General features: G+C 45.7%; 1 protein-coding gene across 2 annotated transcripts in view; it reads left to right on the forward strand.

The window, feature by feature from the left end:
- Window positions 1-12,656, forward strand: part of TPH2 (tryptophan hydroxylase 2) — an 83,390-nt gene that overhangs the window by 33,908 nt on the left and 36,826 nt on the right. For both annotated transcript variants that reach the window (XM_030214697.1, XM_030214698.1), the window contains exon 8: window positions 7,639-7,765. In XM_030214697.1, the coding sequence (XP_030070557.1) occupies window positions 7,639-7,765 (127 nt within the window). The remainder of the gene's footprint in view (window positions 1-7,638; window positions 7,766-12,656) is intronic.

The raw sequence follows: 12,656 nt of genomic DNA on the forward strand, positions 1-12,656 counted from the left end.
CCAAACTCACTTCAAAATGTGATTAATAAAAGAAATCACTTATCTCAGGGACTCTTTACACAATGCAGCTCACAAACTCTTATAGAGCAGCCCAATACATAAAGTCCACATGGCAGTCCAATATAGAAATTCCATCTTCTGACGTGGCCGCTATTTTGGACTTCAATGTGAACTTTATGTATTGGGCTGCTGCATGGTGTGAAGAATACCTGAGATAAGTGATTTATTCTATTAATCACACTTTGAAGCGTAAAGTAAAATGAAAATAATTGGCTATAAAACGATCATTAGTGATATTGGAACTTTAAAAGTTTTCGGAACAACTGCCTGTTCCTGACAGAATTTATGAAATTAAAGGGAGGTTTTATAAGCCAGTGACTGAAAGAAGGGAGCAAACACTTTATGGTAAAGCTACTCAAATTTCTGAGGCTTTTTTCCTACCTTTTAAAAGAAGAGAGAAAAGGAGAAAGCTATTGTGCTTGATGTTATATTAAAAAGATCTTTATAAGCTGTCAAGGTTATCAATAGAAATCAAACAATATAAAACATGGAAAAGAAAATAAGATGATACCTTTTTTATTGGACATAACTTCATACATTTCTTGATTAGCTTTCGAAGGTTGCCCTTCTTCATCAGACCAGAAATAAGCAAATGAGTTAGCTGACACTGTATATACACATCTCCTACCCACCCTGCTAGACCATCTGTGAGGGACCGATATATACACTGTCAGCTAACACATTTGCTTATTTCCGATCTGACGAAGAAGGGCAACCTTCGAAAGCTAATCAAGAAATGTATTAAGTTATGTCCAATAAAAAAGGTACCATCTTATTTTCTTTTCCATGTTTTACTTTGTTTTATTTCTATTGATTACCTTTAAAAGTGGACTAACACGGCTACCACACCTCTCTACTTAAGCTGTCAAGAAAATTTGAATGTTAGTTAGAATATTACAGTGGTATCTATAGGATTAGTTGACAGCTTGAATTACTGTCCTCAATTGTTTGGAGTAAACCAACAGGTGCCATATTTGCACAGGTAGTAAATCTATTCTACAAGAACAATTGTGCGTGTGTTTTCATAGAAACTAACATAAACCCACACTGGTAATGCTCCTAAATTTACACTCCTAAAATTTATGCTCCTAAATCATGAGCGTAATCTATTTTGGAGCATAGATTAGGCTCCTAATTTAGGAGCACAAATTTAAGAGCGTAAATTTCGGAGCTTAACCTTTATAGAATAAGGCCCAATATGTGAACCTCTTTGATTGTAACCACAGAAAGGTGGTATATCAAGTCTCATCCTCTTTCCCTAATTGGCTTGTTAAACAATTTAGTTGTGCCTGCATGTCTCAGGATAGCACGCAATTTTGCACATGTAAATTTGTACATCATTTATAGAATCTGAGGGAATATATAAACTGCTTTGATTGCAACCTCAGAAAGGTGGTACATCATATCCCACCCCTGTTCCCTGGAGTAGCCTAGTGGTTAGTGCAGTAGACTTTGATCCTGGGGAACTGGGTTCAATTCCCACTGCAGCTCCTTATTATTCTGGGCAAGTCACTTAACCCTCCATTGCCCCAGGTACAAAGAAGTACCTGTATATACTATGTAAACCGCCTTGAATGTAGTTGCAAAATACCACAGAAAAGCGGTATATCAAGTCCCATTTCCCTTTCCCTATTTGAGATTCTACATGGAATGTTGAAACTATTTGTAGATTCTACATGGACCGTGCAGGACGTCAGACTCACAGAAACAGAAGCCTGCGCGGCCGCGTTACTGATCTGCAAGGGCAGGCTTCTACATGGAATGTTGCTAGTGGAGGAGTAGCCTAGTGGTTATTGCAGTGGACTCTGATTCTGGGGAACTGGGTTCGATTCCCACTGCAGCTCCTTGTGACTGTGGGCAAGTCACTTAACCCTCCATTACCCCAGGTACAAAGAAGTACCTGAATGTACTATGTAAACCGCCTTGAATGTAGTTGCAAAATACCACAGAAAGGCGGTATGTCAAGTCCCATTTCCCTTTCCCCTTACTTTAGTAAAAGGGCCCCTTCATTTGTACCCGAGATGATGGAGGGTTAAGTGACTTGTCCAAGATCACAAGGAGCATCCCTGGGATTTGAACCCCAGCCTCCCTGGTTCTCAACCCACCAATGCTAACCACCTAGCTGCTACTCCCCTAATGAGATAGAGGTGCCAGAAGCTTCCATTTCTAGTTCCTGCAAGGGAACCTTTTTGAACACGTCAGAAGTATTCTTACGTACCTGAATATAATGTGTCAACCGCTTTGATTGTCCCCACAGAAAGGCGGTGTATCAAGTCCCTTTCTCTTTTGCAATGTTTTCAAATGTTAGCTTGTTTGCCAGATGCTGCAGCGGACTTGGGTTTCTCATAGTGATCTTACTTCCTGGAGAATACATCTTCCAGCCCCTTTTTCATTCTAGCCCAGGATATCATAGGCATGTATCACTATGAGAAAAAACAATTTAATGAGTCACATGCAGCCAGCAGTTGTCAGCATTAAAAAACATTTTTTAATAGTATTTCAATAATTCAATCAAATAACCAAGCTTGTAGAAAAATATTTCAAAACGCAACCATTATATCAATAGGGAAAAAAAACGATACTAAACACTTTACAATACACTTAACTCAAGTCTATCATTATATAATCCTGGCGAAACAATAAATAAATACATCAGAAGAAATAGAATAGAATATGTGTCACCTTTGAAGCAGATTATCTATTGCCCCTATCTAATCAGGTGGACCCAGCAAAGAAATCTGCCCAGATACCCCCTTAGAACTGAAAAAGATTGCCAAATGAGAGGGTTTCCTAACACATTTCACAGAATGGTAATATTATCAGTGGAATTGTGCTGGGCCCTATCCAGACATTGGCACAGAATATCTTCTTAAAAATCCTCACTGTAAACTTAGCCTCAACAGACTCCTACTATCTGGCTATACAGCTCTTGAGTTACAGGAGTTCTCACTGTCATCATAGGCTTAAGAAACCTCTGTAGTTAACAGTTCTTTAGTCCAAAAAACTTTAAGTAATGACACTTATCTCAGCGTTTGAGTCGTCTTCAAACTGCCGTCATTTGGTCTTCTTCCCATGGCTGACATTGGCCAAGGTTTCGGTTCTTCTCTCTCGACCTGCTCCAGTGTCCGTGGAAATGTCGATTCTCAGTGGACGACTTCCAAGGTCCGTGGAGCTAGCGGTTCTCAATGGACGACTTTCACTGCAGTCTGGTCTCCAGAATCGCCATTTCCACGGACCCTGAAGCAGGTCGAGAGAGAAGAACCGAAACCTTGGCCAATGTCGGCCGTGGGAAGAAGACCAAATGACGGCAGTTTGAAGACGACTCAAACACTGAGATAAGTGTCATTACTTAAAGTTTTTTTGGAATAAACAACTGTTAACTACAGAGGTTTTTTAAGCCTATGATGACAGTGAGAACTCCTGTAACTCAACAGCTGTATAGCCAGATAGTCCATAAGTACATAAGCACCGCCATACTGGGAAAGACCAAGGGTCCATCAAGCCCAGCATCCTGTCTCCGACAGCGGCCAATCCAGGCTTCAAAAACCCAGCAACCCCCTCCTCCAAAATGTATAATGTTCAATGGACTTTCCCCTCAGGAATCTGTCCAAACCCCCGTTAAACTCCGTGAGGCCAGCTGCTGTCACTACATTCTCCGGCAACGAGTTCCAGAGTCCAACTACACGCTGAGTAAAGAAAAACTTTCTCCTATTTGTTTTAAATCTACCATATTCTAGCTTCATCTTGTGTCCCCTGGTTTTGTTGTTGTTTGAAAGTGTAAACAAAGGCTTCACATCTGTCCGCTCTACTCCGCTCATTATCTTGTAGACTTCTATCATATCACCCCTCAGCCGCCTTTTCTCCAAGCTGAAGAGCCCTAACCTTCTCAGCCTTTCCTCATAGGGAAGTCGTTCCATCCCTTTTATCATTTTCATAAGTACATAAGCACCGTCATACTGGGAAAAGACCAAGGGTCCATCAAGCCCAGCATCCTGTCTCCGACAGCGGCCAATCCAGGCTTCAAAAACCCAGCAACCCCCTCCTCCAAAATGTATAATGTTCAATGGACTTTCCCCTCAGGAATCTGTCAAAACCCCCGTTAAACTCCGTGAGGCCAGCTGCTGTCACTACATTCTCCGGCAACGAGTTCCAGAGTTCAACTACACGCTGAGTAAAGAAAAACTTTCTCTTATTTGTTTTAAATCTACCATATTCTAGCTTCATCTTGTGCCCCCTGGTTCTATTATTGTTTGAAAGTGTAAACAAACGCTTCACATCTGTCCGCTCTCCTCCGCTCATTATCTTGTAGACTTCTATCATATCACCCCTCAGCCGCCTTTTCTCCAAGCTGAAGAGCCCTAACCTTCTCAGCCTTTCCTCATAGGGAAGTCGTTCCATCCCTTTTATCATTTTCATAAGTACATAAGCACCGTCATACTGGGAAAAGACCAAGGGTCCATCAAGCCCAGCATCCTGTCTCCGACAGCGGCCAATCCAGGCTTCAAAAACCCAGCAACCCCCTCCTCCAAAATGTATAATGTTCAATGGACTTTCCCCTCAGGAATCTGTCCAAACCCCCGTTAAACTCCGTGAGGCCAGCTGCTGTCACTACATTCTCCGGCAACGAGTTCCAGAGTCCAACTACACGCTGAGTAAAGAAAAACTTTCTCTTATTTGTTTTAAATCTACCATATTCTAGCTTCATCTTGTGCCCCCTGGTTCTATTATTGTTTGAAAGTGTAAACAAACGCTTCACATCTGTCCGCTCTCCTCCGCTCATTATCTTGTAGACTTCTATCATATCACCCCTCAGCCGCCTTTTCTCCAAGCTGAAGAGCCCTAACCTTCTCAGCCTTTCCTCATAGGGAAGCCGTTCCGTTCCCTTTATCATTTCCGTCGCCCTTCTGTTGAGGCTTTTTCCTCTGTTTCAATGCACACTATTTGCTTAGTTTACAGTGAGGATTTTTAAGAAGATAGTACTTGGGTAACGTGATCCTAGCTGATGCTCATTTATACTACATTGGCACAGAATACCCAGGGGTTACCCGAATCAGCCAATGTGCAACAGTAGGTACCCAGATATCTAACCAGTTAACTTGGGTCAGCCTGGTTAATTAGCACCAAACAGCACCTGTGTGTCTGTTGAATCTGAAATGGGCGGTGGAGCTGTTTTATTTCCCCCCCTAAAGTAGTCTTCTGTTACGTTAAGATCTCCAGATTTTTTGTTAAATTGACTGGGAACAGGGCCTCCAAGGCCTCGGAGTTGCTGTTCCTCCAGCTTGCTTTTGTGGACAAGCTTTTGAAGCTGCGCTTAATTGGTGTGCTGGGGGCTCGACGAGCAGGAGAAGGACTGAGGGAAGAGTTCTCTCTTGACTGACTTCACAGATCCAAGTTAATTAAATGAAATACTGCCGGACTGCGCTGGCAAGTAACGGTGCTGGTACTTCTTCTTTTTAAAGATGATCAGGTTTCTCCTTCTGCTCCCGGCTAATTACGGTGCTGCTTTAGAATCAGCTTATAAAAAATGGAAAAGGTTCATTGCTTGAGTTATTCAAACAATATGCTGTTTGCCTAGTTAATTATTTATTTCCCTCTTGGTTCTTTGGGCTTCCAACTCAGTCAGAACTGGGGTTGGTATCTGTTGCCGCGAACCTTTATTTGCAAATACCTAGAGATATTTTTACCATATCTATACACCCACCCCACTTCTTAGGGCCTAGTCATTGGAATGACAGCCCTTAGTTGGGTTGCCCATTCATAAATGCTCTTCTGGAATCCTGCCATCTTGGGCACTGAGGGCCGCATTCTATATAAGACGCCTAAAAAAAATCCAAGCGGTAAATATTTCTGGCTAAGCGTATTCTATAAGCGGCACCTAGGTTTAGGCGTGGTATATAGAATTTGCTTAGAGGACCTTTTACTAAGGCACGTGGAGGGGCATAATCGAACGGGGCGTCCAAGTTTTCCTGGGGACGTCCTCGCAGGATGGCTCCGTGAAGGGGCGGGGAAACCCATATTATTGAAACAAGATGGGCGTCCATCTTTCGTTTCGATAATACAATCGGGGACGCGCAAATCTCAACATTTAGGTCGTCCTTAGAGATGGTCGTCCCCGGTTTTCAGCGATAATGGAAACCGAGGACGCCCATCTCAGAAACGACCACATCCAAGCCATTTGGTCGTGGGAGGAGCCAGCATTTGTAGTGGACTGGTTCCCCTCACATGCCAGGACACCAACCGGGCACCCTAGGGGGCACTGCAGTGGACTTCACAAATTGCTCCCAGCTGCATAGCTCCCTTACCTTGTGTGTTGAGCCCCCCAAACCCCACTACTCACAACTGTACACCACTACCATAGCCCTAAGGGGTGAAGGAGGGCACCAACATGTGGGTACAGTGGGTTTCTGGTGGGTTTTGAAGGACTCACAGGTTAATAGGGTAGGAAGGTGCCAGTTTTATAAGGTCACTAATGTGTCCAGGCACCAATCCTGGAGAAAGTGCACCTAGATTATGTCTGCTTTGAACAGGCTTTTGTCCTCTGATTCTATAGAAGTTGCCAAAAGTTTGCACGTGCAAATTTAATAGAATCATGAGCCAGTAAGTGCCAATAACGGGCTTTTTAAGAAAGAATTATTGGCACCAGTTGGATTTAATTTGGACTTCTGCACATAAATGTAGGCACTGGATCTACGCCTAAAAGGGGGCATGGAAGTGGGAGGGTCATGGGCATTTTGGGAGTGTGATTTTGAGTTACACGTGCAATTATAAAATATCGGTGCTTTTGTGTGTAAATTTAGATGCCCGTATTGGCACTGCATTTTTGTTGGTGGAAATGGCGGCACCTAAATTTATGAGCGACCTGTTGGCTTCAGTGTTATTCCTTTTTGCCATGATGCGAAAATGGATAGGGAGCCAGTGAAGGGTCTTGAGGAGAGGGGTAGTATGAGTAAAGCAACCCTGGCGGAAGATGAGATGGGCAGCAGAGTTTTGAACCGACTGGAGAGGGGAGAGGTGACTAAGTGGGAGGCCAGCAAGAAGCAGATTGCAGTAGTCTAAACGAGAGGTGACAAGGGTGTGGATGAGGGTTTTGGTAGAGTGCTCGGAAAGAAAGGGGCGGATTTTACGGATGTTGTAAAGAAAGAAACGACAGGTCTTGGCAATCTGCTGGATATGAGCAGAGAAGGAGAGAGAAGAGTCAAAGATGACCCCAAGGTTTCGAGCTGAGGAGACAGGGAGAATGAGAGAGCCATCAACAGAAATAGAAAATGGGGGGAGCGGGGAGGTGGGTTTGGGGGGGAAAATGAGAAGCTCGGTTTTGGTCATATTTAATTTCCTGCTGCACAAGTATGTGCCCTGCTTGCACTTCCATGCGTGTCTGCAAGTGTTCTATATCATATGCGCACAAATGGCAGCTCAATTTCGGGGATGGAGCAGTTAATCTAACATACTTAGGGGCTGCTGTTTCAAACAATAGCAAAGTGCTTTCTTTTGCAGGTTAAGATGCTGATCAGTCTGACTCAGGTTTACTGAATATTTCTCTCTTCCCTTTTTTTTTTTGTTAATTTTAATTCTTATCAGAGATACGTGCCATGAACTCCTGGGACATGTGCCTTTGCTTGCAGATCCAAAGTTTGCTCAGTTTTCGCAGGAAATAGGTCTGGCCTCTCTCGGAGCGTCCGATGAAGATGTTCAAAAGTTAGCGACAGTAAGTCTGTAAAAGTTTCGTTTTTTGTTTTTTTTTAAACGCTCTCAGTTCCTGCCAAGTCCTGTATGAAAGGTGTTGCACCAGGGGCGTAGCCAGATGGTCAAATTTGGGTGGTCCTGAGCCCAAGGTGGGTGGGCATGGAATTCACATCCCCCCCCCAATCCCCTTCTGGTTTGCTCCTCTCTCCACCCTTCCCTGCCCACAGACCCCAAATATTAAATACTTGAGCAGGTGGGGATCCCCAAACCCTGCTTTCTGAAGATTTCTTTCAAACGGCAGCACTTGCCTCGAACTGATGCTGCTACCACCGGCTTGTCGTGCATGCTCAGTGCTTATGCATGTGTGAAAACTGAGCATGTGCAGAAGGGCCGGTCTCCAGGCAAGTGCCGCTGGCTGACATTTGGAAGAGCGCTGGTGCCCAAGGAGAGAAAATCTTCAGCTGGCAAAGTTTGGGGATCCCCACCTGCCACAGCAAGAGTGTAACAATTTTGGGTGGGCCTGAGTCCAAAGTGGGTGGGCCCAGGCCCATCCAGGCCCACCTGTGGCTACGCCACTGTGTTGCACACTGGTGTACCATGGGCCACCACGTTTACAATGTGTCTCCCTAACGCATACCACATTGCAAAGGCCCCAGCTTTTGCTTTTTTGACCTTCCTCCACTGCCCCCTCAAGCTGGTGTCTGGAGTCCATGGCCCCTCCCATTCTCCCTTCCCTGTGCCACCAGTGTTGCTGTTCTGAAGCGTATTGGTGCTCTGTTTTGGTTTTCTGTGAATTAATGCCACTGGCATGTCAGGAACTGGACAGAGGCACTTGTTCCTGTTCTTAGGATGTGGAGAGGGGCTGGGCTTCAGGAACCTCTTAGACAGATTGTCAGAATGTCCATCATGGATGTGCATGACATCTATATTAATAATTCTCACCTGGAAAACATTCTGAAGCTCACTCTGTGGGAGGGAAACAGTGAAGGCTAGGCTGTCAGCTCACTCACTCTCACTCATGCACCACTCACAGACCCGCCCTCAGCCACGCCCCTTCCGGACATAATTCGCGACCCCAACGTTCTAAACGAAGCCTACAAACTGGAAGTGTGAAGCGCCAGAGATATCCTTTTTGCCCATGGCTCAAACCCGGAACTGTGAGGCGTCCTGTGGCCCGCCCTCGCGTCAGAACGTGATGACGACGAGGGCGGAGCACAGTCCAAGGGCACACGCGATCTCACTCTGCCCCTCGGTGGCCATGGTTCAGACGGGACCCTCATCACACAGCGCCCAGGTGCCTGGAGGGGGCTTCGGGCCCAGCTGGGTCGCTGGGCGGCGGTGCCAGGTGGGTCGCTGACCACGGGACAGCTGGGTCGCTGACGATGCGTGCGGATGGGGTGCCGGGGCTGGAAACGCGATCTCCCCGTGCCTGCATGGGGGTTGGGGGACAGCTGGGTCGTTCACGATGCGTGCGGATGGGTGGGGAGGCTGCACGCGCCGGCCCCCACGAGGATCGCTGCACACCAAAACCTGGAGGTTGGGGGACAGCTGGGTCGCTGACGATGGGTGGCGATGGCTGGGGAGGCTGCACACGCTGGGAGACATGAGCGTCCCTGCACAACACAACCTTGCTAGCGCCCGTTTCATCTCTCCCAGAAACGGGCATTTTTTACTAGTATTTGCATAAGTTGGGAGGTGGAACATGCAAATATATTGCCCGAGGACCCACTTCCATGAAGGACAGGCTGAGCTGCTAGTTCTGCTGATCTTAGAAAACTGAAACTGCAAGTTTGCGAAAGCAGTGAACAGAAATCCAGGACTGGCACAGCCGGTTCCTTATGACCTGGAGCTACCTGGTTACTTTAATTTAAACCCAATGTAGTCTTTTTCATGAACCGTAGCTGTATGGGGATCGTTTGTGCTGATGAATCCTTTCAACACTGGAGCCCTTCCCTGCACACTGGCACCGCTGAAAGCTCGGTAACTGAATCCAGCACAGTCAATGCACCGAATTCCCCTGTGAGAGACATCCTTTAAACATACGCATTCATTCAGCCCTCACTTTCTCCACTGCTTTTCCTCTCGGAAAGCAAAAATGCCAACATGTAACAAACAAATCAAACATGCAGTCTCTTGTCAGCCCCATGCGTCCACCTAGAAAGCCAAATAAAAGTGTAAACTCAATAGGATGTCAGATGGCCCTTCGTATTGAGGAGCTTTGATGTGACCAGAATGGCTTCCCCTCGCATCACCCTCCATATGCCACGCTTTAAAAAAAAATATTCCTTTTGCATGCTATAAATGAAGTGGGAAGAGGGGAGACAATTAAACAATTCACCAGATCACTGAGCAGCACCAGGCTGGAAGAGAACAGCCAGACATATGGACAAGCCATTAAAAAGCCCCAACTCTGAAGCCAACCAAGCATTTAATTTTGCTGCCCTGGCCAGGCAGTCTGCCAGCACATCTGCCACGCCTGGCACCTTTACAAGCATTAAATACCATCCCCCCCCTTTGTCTTGCATATGATGGATGAAAATTCTTCCAATTGTGGACTTGTAGGCAGATATAAATTAGTCTAGCAGCCAGGCGCTCTGCTAATTAAGCTAGTCTCGTCAGTGCTTTCACTGAAGCCATTGATTATCCTTCTGGTGCTGATCCAGAGGCACGCCTGGTGTTTGAAGGATGGAAATGCCATGTTTCTAGACGACCATTGCTAGAGGCGGGCGAGCCACCTAAAATACGCTTCCAGTTCGGGAATGGAAGGGGTTTTCTCAACTATGCTTTTGGATTCAGCTCACTCCTTCTTTTTTCAGTTTTAGCTCAGGGTGAGGTACATTCAAGTACAGTAGTTATTTTCCTATCCCTCCCTCTCCTTCTCTGCCCATATCCAGCAGATAGCCAAGACCTGTCGCTTCTTTCTCTTTAACATCAGCAAAATTCGCCCTTTCCTCTCGGAGCACACCACCCGAACTCTCATCCACTCTCTCATTACCTCTCGCCTTGACTACTGCAACCTACTCCTCGCTGGCCTCCCACTTAACCATCTATCCCCCTTTCAATCCGTTCAGAACTCTGCTGCACGTCTTATATTCCGCCTGGACCGATACACTCATATCACCCCTCTCCTCAAGTCACTTCACTGGCTTCCGATCAGGTACCGCATACAGTTCAAGCTTCTCCTCCTAACCTACAAATGCACTCAGTCCACAGCCCCTCATTACCTCTCCACCCTCATCTCCCCTTACGTTCCCACCCGAAACCTCCGCTCACAGGACAAATCCCTCCTCTCAGTACCCTTCTCCACCACCGGCAACTCCAGGCTCCGCCCTTTCTGCCTCGCCTCACCCTATGCTTGGAATAAACTTCCTGAGCCCATTCGCCAAGCCCTGCCCATCTTCAAATCCTTGCTCAAAGTCCACCTCTTCAATGTCGCCTTCGGCACCTAACCATTTTACCTCTATTCAAGAAATCTAGACTGCCCCAATTTGACTGCCCTATTTGACTGACTGTACATTTGTCCTTTAGATTGTAAGCTCCTTTGAGCAGGGACTGTCCTTCTCTGTTAAACTGTACAGCGCTGCGTAACCCTAGTAGCGCTTTAGAAATGTTAAGTAGTAGTAGTAGTTTTAAGGGGGCATCTAGAGGTAGGTGCCACTTACATGTGTCAAAGACTCCATCAAATTGACAGGTGCCTAAGAGACTCAATTTCAAAAGAGAAAAACATCCAAAAAGTGGCATAAATCTGCATTTGGATGGTTTTCTCGCAAAACATCCAATTTTTAGACGTCTTTCTATGAAGTCTGTCAGAAATGCATTCAAATAATAAGGGAGCATTGTCAGGGGTGTGTTAAGGGTGGGATCTGGCCATTCCTAACACTTGGATGTATTTATTCGCTTCTGATTCTTTTGCGTTCCTGAGAATAATATATACTCCAAGCAGCTTATACAGATGTGTTTTTTTGCCATGATGGAAGAAAACAAAAACATCCAGGGCTATAAGTTGGATGATTTGGTCTAGACCTGTTTTATTAACGAATAAGGCACAAAAAAGTGCCCTAAGTGACCGGATGACCACTGCAGGAATAAAGGAATGACACCCCTTACTCCCCCAGTGGCCACTGACCCCCTTCCACCCCGCAAAGATGGAAATGAAACGGTACATACCAGCCTCTATGACAGCCTCAGATGTTATGGCCAGTCCTATTAGAGCAGCAAGCGGGTCCTTGGAAGAGCCTAATGCTCGGTGCAGTGCGCTTTAGAGAAGGGGACCCAGGCCCATAATCCACTCTAACTATTACACTTGTGGTGGAAAGTGTCAGCTGACCCCCCCCCCCCAACTCCACCAAAACCTACTGTACCCACCTGCAGCCATAAGGGCTATCGTAATGGTCTATAGTTGGGTACATAGGATTTTCTTGTGTTTTGAAGGGCTTACCATACAATATAAAGGAGTAATGGTGAAACCTAAGGATAAGTGATTGATAGGTGTAGCCCAGGACAGTGGATATAGATACAAGATGGTTCACAACAATTCTAGAACAGAAAATGGCAAAACAGACATATAGATTCTGTTAGAAAGAACTGCAAATGGTTACTTATATCACAGCTGGCTGCAAATTTTCTGATGGCAGAGAATTTCTATGCAGAAAGGCACAATAAAGTGGCATATCTCATCCGTTTGGAAATGTTACTGCAAAAACACTGGAATCATGGCCATAAGAGAATTACAGAGAATTATAGAGAACATAAGTACATAAGTAATGTCATACTGGGAAAAGACCAAGGGTCCATCGAGCCCAGCTTCCTGTCCACGACAGCGGCCAATCCAGGCCAAGGGCACCTGGCGAGCTTCCCAAACGTACAAACATTCTATACATGTTATTCCTGGAATTGTGGATTTTTCCCAAGTT

This window comes from Microcaecilia unicolor, chromosome 9 (assembly GCF_901765095.1).
Source record: "Microcaecilia unicolor chromosome 9, aMicUni1.1, whole genome shotgun sequence".
Taxonomy (NCBI): Eukaryota; Metazoa; Chordata; class Amphibia; order Gymnophiona; family Siphonopidae; genus Microcaecilia; species Microcaecilia unicolor.